Source organism: Trichosurus vulpecula, chromosome 4 (assembly GCF_011100635.1).
Source record: "Trichosurus vulpecula isolate mTriVul1 chromosome 4, mTriVul1.pri, whole genome shotgun sequence".
Classification (NCBI taxonomy): Eukaryota; Metazoa; Chordata; class Mammalia; order Diprotodontia; family Phalangeridae; genus Trichosurus; species Trichosurus vulpecula.
In genome coordinates, this window is record NC_050576.1 from 17,562,828 (window position 1) to 17,580,829 (window position 18,002).

The 18,002-nt window shown below is 42.1% G+C and overlaps 1 protein-coding gene across 1 annotated transcript in view; it reads right to left on the reverse strand.

Moving 5' to 3' along the window:
* The window catches only part of PATJ (PATJ crumbs cell polarity complex component), a 331,975-nt gene that overhangs the window by 252,634 nt on the left and 61,339 nt on the right, over positions 1 to 18,002 (reverse strand). Inside the window, exons 15-17 of the mRNA XM_036754106.1 lie at positions 17,439 to 17,573; positions 7,860 to 8,021; positions 2,466 to 2,582 (exon numbers count right to left, since the gene is read on the reverse strand). Coding sequence (XP_036610001.1) covers positions 2,466 to 2,582; positions 7,860 to 8,021; positions 17,439 to 17,573 — 414 coding nt within the window. The remainder of the gene's footprint in view (positions 1 to 2,465; positions 2,583 to 7,859; positions 8,022 to 17,438; positions 17,574 to 18,002) is intronic.

Consider the following 18,002-nt stretch of genomic DNA (forward strand, 5'->3'; position numbering starts at 1 on the left):
ACAGACAGACAGACACATACACACACCCCTTAATAATGCCACGTTCTTTGGGTTCCATAACAGAAGAAGTAAAGTCTTCATCCATTCTAAGAAAAGCAAACTCTACTCTAACATGTTGGAATTATCATTTTGCTTGGTTCTTAAAATTGGAACATGAGCTTAGTGAGGAGATCAAGTATTTTCTGGATCAGGTGGATTTTAAGCCTGATTAATTTACAAAAGTTGTTTCCATTAAAATGGTCACACTCCAGGTCTATGTCTGTTCCTTTATTCATTTCCAATATGTGAACATTGATCGCTTGTTTGAAGAGATGTTTGGAGTGGAGAACAGAAGACTCAGACAGGACATGTAGACATCTTTAAATATTTTAAGAGCTGCCACACACAAGACAGCAGATTTCTGTCGAGCACAATCGATAAATACCAAGTAGAGGGAAGGATTTGCAAAGAAGTGCATTGAGGCTTTATGGAAGGAAAGACTTCCTCAAGAATCATGCTGTCCTTTATTAGAATAGGTAGAATTGTGATTCAGTGGTTTCTAATGACTGCAAGTCTGTGATGAAGGGGGACCCTAGCCCCCCAATCGCAAACATCCTCCTTCCTTAACCACATTTATTATATTTATCTACAGGATAAATCTCTACAGAAAAATGACCCTGGAGGTGATAGAGAGACACTGAAGTTGGAAGCATCGGCTGCCGCAATGGGGGCTTTGATCAGGTTGGATATGTTTTATATGCTTCTTGGATCTTATTCTCAACTTTATCCTTTCCTCTAATTGGGTGGAGGTTTAGGATCTTAGCTTGGGCAAACTGGTGCCCAAAGAGCAGATTTGAAAATGAGGCCCAAAACAACAGCCAATCATTTTCTTTTTCACCACACATTTTTTCTTTTATGGTGCTTTTCAGAGTAAGCCTTGCTCATCGCTTTCCAATTCCCTTGGGAGAAAAGTGTGCTGGATACAGCGACATCAGCTTTTTAGGGCCTCTATAAGCTCTGCTCCTGTTTTGACTCCTAATCCTGAGCCACAAAGCTTGACATATTTCTTTCTACTTTTCTCTGCCAGGTCCACCTTTGCATCCAGGCTCACCTTTGCATCATCCACCAAATAGTAAGTCACTAAATTAAAATTAACAAATATTTAAGCACTTACTATATCAATATGTCAGTCAATAAGCATTTATTAAGCACTTACTAAATACCAAGCGCTGAGGTTAAAAGGAAAAAAATCTACTCAAAGAAAACTAAGTCCCTCCCAACTCCAGTCCATCTTTCTGTCAGCTGCTAAAGCAATATCCCCAAAGCCCAAGTCTAACCATGTCATGCCCCTCACTTAGTAAACAACAGTGGCTCTCTATCACCTACAGGATCAAATATAAAATCCTCTATTTGGCTTCTATACTCTGGCGCCTTCCTACCATCCCAGCATTCTTTCTCTTGACTAGCTTTCACATGCTCTCCAAGGTAAAGACACAGGCCTTCCAGGTGCTCCTGATATAATCCCTTCCATCTTCTGATTCTGTGTCTATTCAGTGACTGCCATCCCCCAAGCCTGGAATGCTCTTGCTCCTTGCCTCTGCCTCCTGGCTCCCCTCAAGACTTAGGCAAAAGCCCACCTTCTGCAGGAGGCCTTTCCCAATGCCTTCCATCACCAGCACATTCCCTCGAGGACTGCTTCCCATCTACCCTATCCTACCGGTAAAGTTATTTAAATGTTGTCTCCCACCATTACAATATGAGAATGGGGACTGCAGTTTTGCCTTTCTATGCCTATTACTTGCTTCACACATATTAAGTGATTAATAAATGCTTTGTTGACTGATATGAAACCATCCCTCAAAACCAAGGAGTTTATATTCTACTGGCACATGCTGATTTAATTTAGAAAACAAAATGTAATGAACATATGAACATTGGTTCCTACCTCATGAAGGGAGTCAGTTACATGTTAGAAGGAAGCTCAATAAAGAATACCTCAGAAACTTATCGTCTCCCTGGAATCTGCTATAAACCTATTGGGTTTTCCTAAAGCTTATCTGTATTAACAAAAAGTGTTCATGATCATGACATCGTATGTACTTCCACGTAGAAGCTAAGGAGACCTCAGTTGTCCTGGTCAAATTTCAGCCCAAATGCCTTCCACCGTGTATAGAAGACACCAAAGGTATACGGTATCATTTCACCAAACTTGAGTTCAAAAAACTCAGAACACACACTGGCTACATAATCTCCCAGTAGTGACCTAGGATATTTTCTCTATCAGCAAGTTGTATGTGACTGTGTATGCATGTAAATATATTTGTATATATTTGTATGTGTGTGGACTATTAGGTGATGCCAGTACGTACAGCATTGTGCTTTTCTTGGTTAATATAGCGAAATGCTTGCTCAACAGCTACATTGAATGAAGATATATTCAATGACAAAAAAATAGTCAAAAAATGAAACAGTATAAAGATAATGACCTGGTAATCCAAAATGCTGAATCCCAAACCATCGACACCTTTCATTAACTCAATCTTCTTCACCTCGGTTGACCAGAGGGCCAATTCCCCATCATCTTCATCATCATTAGGGTCCATCTGAAACACAAAATCAGAAGACTTCAGAACCATCCTTTTTAGCTCTTAAAAGACGATGAAGCATTTAATATTGGGATAAAACTGGGATGCTGGTATAGAACGGTAGTATAACACGTAGATAGAGGCGCACCGGACTTGGAGCCAGGAAGATCTGGGTTCAAATGCTGCCTCAGACCTAACAAGGTGCATGACCCTGGTTAAAAGCACTTCATGTCTCTCAGGCTCAGCCTCCTCTTCTGTAAAACCAAGGTCATAAGACACCTACCCATCAGGGTTATTGTGAAGATAAAGGGAGATCATGCATATCAAGTGCTTTGTTTACCTTATTATAATACTATGTAATTAGGAAGTATTTTTAATTATTCTGCAGAACCTCAAAGCTTCCTTTGACATTCATTAGGAACTTAAAAAAGACTTCTTTAAAACATACTACAACACAATCAGAAAAATCAAATCCACGTGAAAATTCAAGCATTTTTAACAGCATCCTCCTGATCTAGAGTCTTGCAGGTTGAGTGTCTGTATCAAAGTAGTAACACTGACCTCCTATACTTCCATGAGCTCTGCCATCCCATTAGAAGCATAAAAAGAAAAATAAGCATTTAAGTCATGATGGAAGATCAGAAAAGATTAATAACGTAGCATCCCCTGAATTCTTGATCATTATATCAAACTACAGAGAAACAACTGTTGGGATATCACTGTTGGTCTGACCTCCACCCTCCCTGGCACATTTCATCTCTTTTTTCATTATCTGGTTCTCATGAATATAGAGCTAAGATGAACTGATTTTTGAGAAAACTTGACCAGCATGAGAAACAACAAATTGAATTATAATGAGCTGAGCTATAATGAACTGTATTAAACACTCGGTTGTGGAAAAATGATCTGGAAACAACTCCCTTCTATCCACAGAGAGGTGGGAACTGCAGGTGTGGAACGTGCTATACTTCCTGGGATTCAGGAATTAAGTCCTTTTACTTGAAAGTCGTTCTGGGTTTGTTTTATTTGTTTTCTTTTTACAAAGAAAAATTCAATGGGCAGTGAGTTTAAAGGGAGATCACTATGTCTTGTTAAACATAATGTAGTTATTAAAAACTGGGGTAGAGTTGCCATTAATGGCATAAAAATGCATCTTCCCTGAAAAGGCAAATGAAAGAAAAACTACATACGGAAAAAATAACTCAGGGGAAGAAGGTGAAAACAAACAATGTCGTCAAAACCAGAATGAATCACTAGAGAAGATGGATATGTCCAGACAGAGAAAGGGTGCACCAGATAGATGTTAGAGGTCAACACTCAGCCCAGGGTGCAGAACCAACCACCCTCATTCTAGCTCCTAAAAATTATTAAAAAGGCAGCAACTTAAGAAACACTGTGGAATTTAAATGTTGCAATGAGGACAGAAGTTTTGCATCCAAATCCTTCCTTCAATTTCACCCCCAGTAACTAAAACTCAGAAGATTCTGAAGGAAATGATCCCATCCTCCCCTTACAGAGGGAAAGTAGAAGGGCTGCCTGATATGATGGATGTGCTCTGGAAGGCAGATACTCGATGTGCTCACTGATTAATCAAAGAACATTCACATTTTGGCCAAACCAGCTAGCCAGGCAGGTCTGAAATGGAATGTGCTGATACTTGGGAGAAATGGAAGTCAAAGAAAACTAAGTTTAAAAAAGCAAGCAGAGTCACCCAAAATACAGGCTTATTAGAGGATTCTCAAGGCATACACAGTGTAGAGGGCGCCACAGTCCGACCAGGTAGCTGGATATCTACCCCGCCCCCCACACACACACATACACACACACACACCCTCTTCCCAACTTCCACTTTTGTCAATTCTGCATAAATGGAAGACAGAAAGCAATCAACTAATGGCAGCCAGGCAGAAATTTAGCATAATTTCCAGCTCCTGTTTGCCGACGATGGGGACGAATGATGGATGGGGGTACACCGGTAGCAAGCTGAGTTGGTGGTTTGCACACCACAGAAGATGAGGTCAAAGGCATTTTTCTCCCCCTTCACAGGTAAGTCAACACAAAGCAGTTCATTTCAGAGGGGTCACAAGGCCCTGGTGGCTGAGCTTTCTGAGAAGACTGCTGGATGGCTCATTCAACTCAAGTCTACAAACATTTATTAATCACTCACTTGCCCAGAGCACAGTGCTGGGGGAGAAGCAAAGTTAGGGAAACACAGAATTCTTGCCTTTATAGCACTCACAGTATAGTAGATGGGCAGGAAATAGACTAATTATTATTAGGAAAATGATACATAACCCAATAATTACTAAATAAACTGCCACTGCTGTTTCCCCCCAAATTGGTATACGTTCATTTTGTATAGATTCTGCATATAAATAGATGTCCCTGATATCTCTCCCAAGAGGATGTAGGTTCCTTGAGGGCAGAAGCTATACCATTTTTGTCTTTGCACTCCCAGTACTTTAATAAAGGCACATAGTGGGTGCTTAATAAATGCCTGCTTATTAATGGATTAAGCACCTACTGTATGGAAAGCAGTACATGACTGGAGGCATAAAACATGCGGGATAACTACAATAGAAACTATTGCTGCAGATCTGGAATTGTATCATTGAAAGAGGAAGTAAAATTCAATAGATAATATACCAGGGAGTCAGAAAGACTGAAGCTCACCCAGGATGCTTACCAGCTGTGTGACCCTTTGCAAGTTACAGAACATCTCTGGGCCTCAGTTCCCTCAAGAATAAAAAGGGGAGACTGATAGCACCTAGCTCCCAGGGTTGTCATAAGGAACAAATGAGACCACAAAGTTACAAATGCTGGCTATACTTATGTTACTATTGTCTTTTTGATTCTCAAAATTTAAATCGCTCTAAATGTAGTTTGGAAAATCTTCAGTTGCTATACAGTCAGTTCTTACTCCTGTGATTCCTCCCTTTGATTGCGCACATTGGATCCCACCCATGATAAATATAACAAAGAGACAACCAAGTGCTATAGGAAGTCTGGGGGCAAAAGCAGTCTGGAGGGATCAGAGAGAGCTTCCTGGAAGAGGTGGCATTGGAACTGGGTAAAAGATGGGGAAAAACTGAACCAGCAAAGAGAAGGGCAAGAGAGTGCTCCAAACACAAGGAATAATATAAACAGAGACACAGGGGAGGAAGAAGAGGAGACGAGGCCAGGTCATGGGCAGGTGAACTTTGGCTGGGGCATAGAACACATGGAAGGAGACAGATGGCAAGTGAGTGTGGTGTAGTGGAAAGACCACTACAAAGAACTTAGAGCAGACCTGCCACCTCTAAAGCAGAAATGTGGTGGAAAATTGGTGCAGAATGAGGCATACACATTCGAACAAAGCCAATAGCTCAGTGTATTTTGTTTTGCTATATTTTATTGTTATAAGGGATAATTCAATTTGATGGGGGTGGGGGCCATTAGAAATACTTTTTTTTAACGTCTTAAAAAAATACAAGATTTAGAGTCCAGGGATGTTGGCTTAAATTCTAGCTATTCCACTATCTGTGTGACCTTAGAGAAGTCACACTACCTCCATGGAACTCAGTTTTCTCCTCTGTAAAAACATGGTGATTGCCTAGATCACCTCTAAAGTCCTTAGGGACTCTAAATCTATGATCTGATGACTCCTGGCAGGAAGAAGTCACAATTCTGTTTATATACTTAATTAATATTTAATATTTTAACTATTAAAGTTATATGAGACCATAGATGGTAGACCTCTCAAACCCCTCATTTTCAAAATGAGTGAACTGAGTTCCATTGTCAAAGATCAGGTATATACTGAGTATGAAGACGTAGAATTTGAACCTAAGTCCACAGCTATTGGGTTTCTCCCATGCTGTCTCCCTTTATATAGTCTGAGTCAGTCCATCACTAAACATTCATTAAGCACCAGCTGTATGCTGGCTACTGTACTAAACATTGGGGATGCTAAAAAAAAAAACCCACAAAATTGGTCTCTGCCCTCAAGGACCTTACAAACCAACAACCACAGGCAAACAAACTAAATACAGGATATAGTGGGGGTGGTGTCAGAAAGCATAGGGAAGGCAGGACCACAGAGAAGTCACTGTTCCTTCTGACCTCCAAGGTCTTCAGATTCAACTCTGCAATGGACACACTTTAAAGGCTCCAGGAAAGAAATATCCTTTCTGTGTTCAAAACCCAGCAATATTGTCACTTTTACAGTTGAAGGAAGGAAACAGGGCACTCATGTCCAACTTAGAGTTTAGGAATTGTCTGGGGCACAGAAAGTTAAGTGACTTGTTCAGGATCACACAACCCATTGGTGCCAGAGGAGAGCTGAACCCAGGTCTTCTGAGCCTGGCTCTCTCTCCATAATGCCCTCCTGATTCTTGACAAACATCTTAAACTCGGTCAAAGTGAATTTAGCGGGAAGTAACGGGAGTACCACAGGTCACTGGGAGTCTGAGTAATGATGTAATGGTGTACTGTCCCCCAACCCTATTTAGTCAACTCGGGTAGGGGCCGGCTGCTTTTCTAACTTTCCATTCTTTTAACACTTAACTCACCTCCAGGTACTTTACAATACAGTGATCCTGGCCTCCACACTGGGCCTGACTTAACACCCTCCATCTCTGGGCATTTTCACTGGCCATCTCATGCCAGAATTCTCCTTCCTTGTCTACACCTCCTGGCTTCTCTGACTCCTTTCCAGTATATGCTAAAAGTCAACCTTCTGCAGGAAGCCTCTCCCAGTCTCCATGAATGTGAATGCCTTCCCTTTGAGAGAATCTACAATTTATCCTCCACACGGCTTGTCTGGGCATGACTCTTTGCATGTTGTCTTCACTATAAGAATGTGAGTTTCTTGAAAGCAGAGACAAAGTTTTTGCCTTTCTTTGTATTCCAGTGTTTAACACTATGCCTGGCACATAATACATGCTTGATAAATGTTTGTTGATTTCTTTGTATCTTTAGGCCTGGCACACAGTAGGCACTTAATAAATGCTTATTAACTGCTTTGTACCCTTTGTGCTTAGCACCATGCCTTGCACATAGTAGGTGCTTAATCGATGTTCCTTGATTTCTTTGTATCCCCAGTACTTAGCACAATGCCTGGTATATAATAAACACTTTACAACTGCCTGTTGATTTGACTTGTTCCTGAGATAAAAGTGCATAGCTATTACTTTGACGTGAGTAACAGGACAAAGAGCTGACTATACCGAGATAAGAAGTAGCAATTTTATGAACAAGGTGTTTCAATGATGCTATGAACTTGGCTATCTTAGCTATGGTCTATTTCATGAATACCTTTGGTTCATCGATGATAATATCGGTGACACTCGCCTCATCCCCAAAGGCCTCATCATCAAAGAGACGCCGGCAACAGACCAGAGTGAAGGGGGGTGGCACTTCTTTGAGAAATGACACTGCCTCTCTGCGGGATTTTCCAGAGAGCTGAACACCGTTGACCTAGGTAGAAGACAGATGAGTCAGAGACTAAAAGGAGCAGATGATGCCATTAAAAAACAAATTCCTCATTTACACAAAAACACACAAGTAAAAAAGAAAAAAGAAAATCATTCTCTTACCCAAATAGCAAAAGCTCTAATTTAATCAAATGATTTTTGCTAAAGCTTGAGTGCTTCTGTTAACAAGCCCCTAAAGTTAACATAAATCAGGGCTAATCTCTCCATTGAAAGCTATGCAATAACTGCCCAGAATGTATAAATGGTACAAAACTTATTAGACAATTGATGGCAGGCTCCCCAATGGCAGGCTCCCCAAGTCCATTCAGTTGTTCACATGTCTACATGCCTATTGACAATTTCATGGTCAGGAATCAAAGAGATCTCAACAGTCTAGAACCCAAGGCCAGATCTAATAAAATTAAACTGAATAATGTTATTTGTAAGAGGGAATCTTTATTCAGGTCAGGGCCGGGCCAGCAGGGTTCTAAAGTCGCTTCCATGTCTGAGATTTTATAATACTGATGAAATTCTGCTCCACCATCCTTGTATCTATAACTCATTTTACAGTTATATATAGGACACAAAAAATACAGACAGTTTCTAAGCTTGGGAGAGTAGACACATGGAGCCACTAACCATATCACAGATTCGAACAGATGACCCCCTGCCCCCGAGAAGATGAGTCTAACATTATGGCGGTGACTCTTCCTACAATTTCTTCTGACATTTGTAAGCCCAAAATGTACAAAAGGTGTCATCCCTATTGCACTGATCATGGCATATAAACATAAGAACTCACAGGGGCAAACAATGGGGGTCCTGATGTGGAGGGGAGAGCAAACTTCAAAGGAATCTCACAGGTGAAGCCACTGAAGGGGAAGTCATGAGCCCAGTCACAAAGGTACCAAGTGCTGGGACCAAGATTTGATTCCACGTCTGGTGATACCAAGTTTGGCATGTGTCTCTACCCGTCACACAGAAGAAACGTCACTAATTACAGGCACCACTGACTCTTCCTCTCCATGTTTTTATTTCATAAGGCCACGAGTTACTAACATGAGACATTTATAACTAGGTGTTACAGAGAGACAGAGACAGACAGAGAAAGACAGAGACAAGACAGAGACAGAGACAGAGACAGACATAGACAGAGACAAAGAAACACATGAAGAGAAAAAGAGAGTAAATGCATTGGACCTGAAGTCAAAGACCTGCACTACTAGCTGTATGACCCTGGGTAAGTCACTTCACCCCTGTCTGCCTCAGTTTGCTCATTTCTAAGATAGGAACAATAAGAGTGCCAACTTTCCAGGCTTGTTGCAAGGATAAAATGAGACAATACGTGTAAAGCGCTTTGCAAACTTTAAAGATACAGATAGATACATAGACAGACATATGCTAGTCATTAAAATGCTAGTTTTTAAAAAGTGCTCACACTTCCAAAGGATCACCCCCAAGGAAGGTTTTCAGAAATTAATAAGGAATAAAAGGAACATCTTTCCAAGTCTGCCATGCCTTTGAAATGTCCAGGAGGATTGTTTTCTGGACAAGTGACTGGGGGTTGCAGAAGTGGGGAAGATATGTGGTCTTCCATTCCTTTCCATTTCTGGCTTTTCTGCTACAACAGCTTTCAAAAGTTGGCATGAGGATGCATTGGGAGCGACATCCAAAATGTATCAAGAGTAGAGAAGTGGAAGTATACCAGGGCAGAATGCTGCATACGTTGTCAGATGCAGATGCTTTTGTTTAACTTGCTTTTCTGTCAAAAGGAGGGTTCTCCCCTCACTCAGAGAAATGACTGTCATACAAAGCAAAGGGCTTATTTTAAAAAGCTAAGTCAAAATAGAATAGTTCAAGATAACCAAGCCCTCTCTCCCAGGCTTCAGGGACTATCAAATACTCAATACAAAAAAAAAAAATCCTTTTGGATTTGTCATAATAGGAACAAGCCAGAAATAAGCATTTCAATCCATTAAAGAGTTTTGGACATATTGTACTGAAAGTTTAAGAGACATGGGAAATGTGCATTGGGAAGAATTCTAAAATTCATTTATGTAAGACAGACTACAAGAGAACAATTAGCAATTCTGAGGGAAAAAGTCCGGCTAAGCAAAATCTTTTTATCCATTAAGTTTTAGCTATTGAATGATAAGGCAAGACCCCAAGGCATCCACTAATGCATTCTACAGCCTCAGATGGTCTTCTGGTTCTATCAGCCTCTCCAAATGGATTTACAACAATTCTAACTTATTCCATAAAAAAAACCAAAAAGGCCATCTTTTCTTAATTTTTTTAGTCTGTAATTTGATGACGGGAGAAAGACATAAGGTTTATTGAAGTTTATAAGAAGCTGCCTTTTAAAGGAATATTTTCTGAGAACACTGAGATTTTAGGAAGAAAAGAAGGTCCTACAGATATAGCTTCTAAATTATCTTTAGATCTGAGGGTAACAATTTTATTTGACCATCCTGGAGTAATGCTCCACATGTATACAGGGTATCCCAAAAGTCTGAAGGTGACTTTAAGCTACAACAGTTTTTATACATTAAACTTGCCCTACATGGGGCAGCTAGGTGGTGCCATGAGTAGAGCACCGGCCCAGGAGTCAGGAGGACCTGAGTTCAAATCCGTCCTCAGACACTTGACAGATGTACTAGCTGTGTGACCTTAGGCAAGTCACTTAACCCCAATTGCTCTGCCCCCCCACCAAACCCCCCCCCCCCAAATTGCCCTACAGCATTTGGGATACCTCATAACAGAGAAAGGCACTTTCTAAAGATCTACAAGTTTCAAAAGACTCATCAGAGGTACAAAATACCAGAAAACAAATGAGTATCCATCAATTGGGGAATGCATGCCTGAAAAAACTATGCGTTATGAATGCAGTGGAATATTATTATCCAGTGATGTGACAAGTGTGATAGGTTCGGAGAAAATATGGGAAGATTTCAATCAACTGATGAAGAGGGAAAAAAGCAGATTATAGTCAATAATCACGACAAAGCAACACTAACAGCTGTGGGTGGGTCGTTTGTTTTGTCCTTTGTCATTGATGGCACCACAGGGTGATGCCTTGACTCCTGCATGACTCAGATGTAAGTGAGCAGAGCAGCACAGTCATTAGCCTCACTCTCTCTTCCCGAGTCATCAAAATCCAGTGGAAGAACAGACAAAAGTCAAGATGACGATGATGGCCTTGGCATCCTCAATATCTGACCAAACTCTAAGCCCTCCACAGCTCCTGCTCCAATCACGTTTGTGGCCGTTGGAACAAATTGTCATCATCCGCCCGTTCCACCGGGGGAAGTCTTCATGGGCTTGGGGTAGATATCCCCTAATTCACTGTCAGGTTTGTAGCCCATCAGTTACTCTCAACCTGGTTTAGCCCATCTGCCAATTTTCCCAGCAACATTATTAGATAACAATAGCTAATATTTAAATAGAACTCAAGATTTACAAAGCACTTTACACTCATGACCACCCTAGGTGATAGGTGCTATCATTATCTTAATTTTACATATGAGGAAACTGAGGAAAAGAAAGTTAAATGACTCAGCCAGGGACACACAGCTAGGATGTGAATAAGGATTTGAACTCAGGTCTTCCTGATCTGAAGTCCAGGAATCTATTGACCACACCAAGAAGCTTCTCAGTATTCCAACTCATTGAAAAGCAACTTAAAAGTTAAATAGGGGAAAGAAAAATCAGTGAAGTTCCAAGAGAATTGAGAGGCAGGAGTACATAGAATGAAGAAGGTATCAGAAAGCAGAGGTGCAAGGGACGATGAGGACCAAGTATCATATACCTTGCTAAAAAAAGTTTCTGAAACAAAAGTAAAACCCTCAAAGCTTAGAGCTGGAAGAGGCCTTAGGAACATCTAGAACTTTCTAGAACCAGGGATCTCAAGGTTCTTTACATTATGGATTCCTTGAGCAGTTAGTTGAAGCCTGTGGGTTTCTTCTTAGAATTGTGCATTTAAATCCACCAAATGAGCACACAGGATTACAAAGAAATAAAATTCTATGAAAATGTCTATTTTTTAGAGTTCCCAGATCCCAGGTTACGAACCTGAGGCAGCTGGTGGCTGAGCACTAGGCCTGGAGTCAGGAAGACCTGAGTTCAAATCCCATCTCAGATAATGATTAGCTGTGTAACCCCAGGGTAATAATTCACTTCACTTTTTGCCAGTGTTTCTTCAGTTGTAAATTGGGGATAATAACAGCAACTTCCTTACAGGTTTTTATGAGAATCAGATAAGATAACATTTGTTAAATTAAAAAAAAATCTCCTCATTCAGTACCTTCCCAAAGAGCCCCTAATCTAGGATTACAGGGGGCAACATTGCAGGAGTCCACAGAAGGGAACAGGCCTGCTGAGGATGACCCCAATAAAAAATGGCAAAGTCAGGCTTGGAGCACAGCCTTTCCAATGACCCCAGACTGTCAGGAGACAGCCCATGCAAAGCAAAATGTTGTCGGGCCTCAAATGCCAAAATAAGGCCCCATTCCCAATGAGAATATTTACTGTCTTCTCCCTCCTCTCCATCCAAATGCTCCCACTGACTGTGAGGGAAGTTTTCTTCTGATCAGCTGTATAATTTCACTGCCATGCTAATGTCTACAACTGACCGTGTTCATGGTTAAGTGCCTGGTAAGGAAGCTTTCCTAGGAGACCAAGGATTTATGTGGCAAACAGGAGATCAGCTCGAATGCCTGCAGCAGGCCTAGGGATGGATCAATAGTCTCTAGAAGGCTCTCTCAAGGGCCTATCATTGCTCGGGAACTTAGCCCCCAAGCCAGACACACTTCCCCCGGCCCTTAATTATTTACAGAGGTATCAACTTCTGTAACACACACACACACACACACACACACACACACACTCACTCACACACTTAATCGAACCCTGGCAAGAGAACTAGACCATGTCCCAAGGCTTCTACAAGGAGGAGCAGAAGTCCAGATTTCAGAGCAGATAAAAAGTCTTTGATGCTTAAAAAGCCGGGATCTGGCCCAGAGGACAGAGCACTGGACCTGGAGTCAGGAAGACCCGAGTTCAAGTCCTGTCTCAGACGCTTGATCAAACACTTAACCTCTCCTAGACTCAGTTTCCTTACCTATAAAACAAGAATCATGATAGCACCTACCTCACTGGGTTGTTTTGAGATCAAATGAGAAAAGATATATAAATTACTTCACAAACCTGAAAGCACCAGATAAATGTTACCTGTTATTACTATTAGTCTAACTGATCCCCGAACAGAAATCCCCAAGGTAAGATCCCCAGCAACTGGATACCTCAATTCTCCTGCAGACCTGTGGTGAGGGGGAGCCCACCACCTCCGAGGGCAGCCCAGTCTGCTTCCCAGAAGCTCTCAGGAGGCATGGGGGGAGGGCTACAGCAGAATTTCAGAGACAGAAGGATTTCCTCTGAATGTTAGCCCTTCCCTCGGTGGATTTTCTCCACCTTTTCCCGTATGGATCTTGTTAGGACATATTTGTTTGCCTGTTTTCTCCCCAGTAAGAAGGTGAATTCCTTGGGGCGAGGGAGGTGGCTTGTTTTTAAACCTTTCTTTGTATCTCTAGGGCTCAGCATCATGCAGGGCACATAGCCGGCAGCTGACAAATGCTTATTCACTGAGGCTCTAAGCATTTCCTCTGCCCTCATCACTGCCTGGAATGCTCTACCTCCCCATCTCATCCTCCTGGCTTCCCACTACAGTCCCTCCTTCTAGAAGAGGCCTTTTCCTTAATGCCAGGGCTTTCCCTCTGTTAATTATTGCTTATTTATACTGCCTCTATCTCCATTGTACTTATTTGTGTGCTTACTGTCTCCCCCACTAGACTGTGAGCTTTTCGAGAGCAGAGATGGTTTGTGCCTTTCTTTGTATCTCCAGTATTTAGCTCACTGTCTGCCGCTTGAATCCTTATTGACTAATTCCTGGACAAAGAAACTCATTCTGCCACCACTGGTCAGCGCTTGCTCAGCAATTTATAGTCTAAGAGACTGGTCTGGGAACACTGAGGATTTAAGTGACTTGCCCAGAGTCACACAGCCAGCATGTGCCAGGAGCAGACTTGAACCCAGGTCTTGAACCCAACTGTGAGACATCAAGTCTCTTTGCTTCTCCATACTTCTGCAACAATGGATCTCTGTTCTCTGGGGCCAAAGAATACCAACCCTTCTTCCTCACTTCTTCCTCATGACTGTCTATCAAAGGCGGAGAAGAAAGCTGTCTTGTTCCCACCTGGAGCCTTCCATTCCCCAGTCTAAAAATCCCCAGGTCCTTCAGCCAATCCTCAGAGAACACAGACACAATGCCCTTCCATCCCCAGGACGAGCATCATGGTGGCCCTTCTCTGCATGCTCTCATTGTCCTTCCTAAGGAATACAATCCCTGAGAAATGGTGTGCCAAAGGCAGAGCATCCTGCCTGCTGTTTCACCCTGAATTCGATTATAAGCCCCTTGAGGTCAAGGCCTAGGTCGTCGTTTATCACCATACATTCCCATGCTAAGTACCCAGGAGTAACTATTTGCTCAGTTGCAATATTCCATGTGCAGCATTTTGCTGTAACAAATTATAACATCACATTTGAGGTTTTTATCTCAGTGTACATTTAAATATTTATTTATCTCATTACTTATTCATTTAACTTGTCTCCAATTATTACAGCATTGCCTGGGAGTCTTCCTTACTTGCCGGAGTTAAGGGGGCAGTCACAATCCTCACTATAAATTTCTTTCCTAGGGGATTTCTATAACTGCTGCAAATAGCTTCCTGGTCTGCAGCTTGGCTCAGTGTTTGAAACTCAAAGCATATTCCTGCTTCAGGTACTCAGCTCTAAGGAGCAAATAAAAAAAATTCTTTTTTCAGTGCAGCAACTTTTGGATACACTTTTAGTCTTAGATAAAAGGGCTAAAAGACTTACAATATATATAATTACATCTGTCTAACACAAGCTGGCTATTGAGTTGTCCTCAAGCAGCCAATTTTTATTGTTAAATGTTTAATATTCCACTAAGGCTTCCATTTGAGATTATAATGTTGTCCCAAGACCTGTTAAATCTCAGTTACTCAGGGACTGATTAGCCAGGAGGTCTTGGCTTATTAGCCCCTCCAGGGTTGAGGCCACCATCAGGGCAGCTTGATCTTTACAACAATCAGCCCTGGGCCACCAGGCTCGAGCTCTCAATAAGATGCTTTGGAGATGGAATAACAAACGAAGTGGCACATTGGCCAACCCTGCTCACTTTCTCCTTTTGGAGGCTCACACTCAGAGATCACTGGCACCTCTGCAAGGCAGCATTAGGGAAGGGAGCCACAGAATCCCACTTTCCTGATTGTTAACATCTTCAGGAAAGTATCGAGCGAGAGGAGAGCTTAGAAAAGAAGAAACTGTCTTTGAGCTCCAATTGTCCTTGTTCCCCAAGAATACAAAGAATCAAAACTGGATGGAAGGAAGGGAAACTTTTTTTTTTTAAAGTATCAGTTACCACCCGAGTTGGTCTCCCAAGCTCAAAGGAAAATCAACAGGGGATCGTAAAAAGAGTACTAGAGCCAGAGGAGTTGGCTTCAAATCCTCCCTCTGAGGACCAGGGCAAGCCAATTAACCACTCTGAACCTCAGTTTCCTCATCTGTAAAATTAGAAGGACTGGACTAGGTATTCACTGAGGCTATCAATGGGGGGAATTTCTTAATGACCCCACTGGGGATTCTCTAGAGACAAATAGTGGTTATGGAGACAGAATATAGCATATATAGATATAAGAGTCATAGAAGACCTTGATTGAAGAAAAAGCAGCAAAAGGGCAAATTGAGGCAGAAGGCAAGGAAAAATTACAGTAGTGTGATAAAATGTCAAGCACATGGGCTCTGGAGGCAAAGGAGCTGGGTTCAGCTGATGCTTACTACCTGCATGCCATTGAATAAGTGACTGGGCCTCAGCTGTAAAATGAGGAATTTTCCAGAGAAGAGAATATCCAGGAGAGGAACATTATCAAAGGCAGGAGGTTAGGAAGGATGAGGACTGAGGAAAGGCCACTGAGTTTGGCAATTAAGAATCCATTGGTAACTTTGGAGAGAGAAGTTTCAGTTGATTGATGAGGGTGAAAGCCAGACTGTAAAGGGTTTAGGAAGAGAGCAGCCCAACCATCCTGAAAAGGAACTTGCAGTTATGCCAAGACATTGACTAAAATGTCACTGTCAACTGAACCCTTTGACCTAGAGATACCACTCCTGGGCATATGCCCCAAAGAGGTCAAAGACAGAATGGTGACATTTTTTTTCCAATGTGGGGAGGAGAAGTAGGGTGGAAAATAAGGGATAGAGTAGCAAAAGAAAAGAAAAGAAAAGGAGACTTGTTGAGCAATCATTTTAAAAAATGAAGAGAAGGGAGACCAGACGAGGGGGAGAGCCTTGAACACTACAGGTTGAGCATGGAGAGTCCAGACATTTCGTCTGGCTTTTCTGTTCTGCTGTATATATGCAAATTTCCCTGGCTCTTAAATTCAGAATGAAAACGACCATTAATTTAAGTAGTAGGCCACTAAAAGACCTACAAGTATGACATCAGTCTCAATCGATGTCCTGGACAGTTCTCATTAACTCTACTTAACTAAATGCTTACAATTAACTCTACCTGTAGCTAAAGCTATCATTTCCATATGGAAGGATACCAACACAGGTGGGACTCTCAAGGAGTTCACACTGTAAGTGAAGGGAGATAATAGACATAGGAGGAGTCAGCTGCGGGTCAGATGGGAAGACCAAATGGTCTCTATTTGTGTCTATTTTGTCTGTGTGTATACACAGGGAGAGAAGGAGAAGGAAAGGGGGAGCGACAGAGAAGGTGTAGGGAGAGAGAGACAGAGAAAGGAAGATGTAAAAGGGAGAGACACAGAAGGGAGAGGGAGGGAGAGAGAGGAGAGAAGGAGAGATGAAGAGACACCGATAAAGAGAGATGGAGAAGGGGAAAGAGAGGAAGGGGAAAGGGAAAGAAGGAGAGAGCACAAGGGGAGAGAGTAACGGGGAGGTGATTTGGATGTAAGAAACCATATGCAACAATAAACATTTTAAAACATTACAACATAAAGTAAAAGACCTAGAGGTAGGCCTCTAGAATGCTGGGTAGAGTCTCCATAAAGGATTTGTTGGAGAATGTGGACAAGACACTGGTACCAGACAAGATGGGCTGTACCCACATCACCAAGATGGCAGCTCCCTTGAATGGCTCCATAAATGGGTCACATTTCACCTGCAATGGTTCATACTCAATTCCAAGAAAAAAACAATCTGGGGAGACAGGGTTGATGTGCAATTTAAAGAGCTGAGTTACAGAATCTGAGAACTGTGGGACCTCAATGGCTATCCAGTCCAACCCATGTCTTTGAGGTGCTTTTTCTCCTACTGAGCTCACCTCTAGTAGCTCATCCTCCAACTTCAGCAGGTTGAGTGGGGCCACTGGCCCATCAGGCATGATGGAAGAAATGTAATGGTGCCCATTAAAGGAGTCCAGTTCCACTCCTAGCCTCAGAGTGTGGATCGGCAGCAGCTGTGGAAAACCAATCATGAAAAGACTTAGGGCTCACCCCATGAAACATTTGCCCAACTATAAAAGATCACCCTCCCAATGCCCAATGGCCAAAGGTGAAAGGACTAGCTAGAAGAATTAATCTATTCATCAAAATGTGCACTACCCTCAGACACTGATAGCCACTCTTCAAGAGCATCAGATGCAGGAGACTTTGGGGAGCTCAAGGATCGATATGAAAATTCTGCAGGGTCTGAATGTCACAGGTTCTGACAGACAAAACTCTGCTGGTTCTATCAAGTCTCAAAAGACAAGCTTTTCTACATCACTGTGAATTTAAATGCAGCAATGTTTTTTGGGAGAGGCAGTGTCACCCAGTGGTTGGCGAGCCAGCCTCAGATTTAAGTCCATCTTTTCTGACACATGGTGGTTGTCATCCTGGGCACGCTC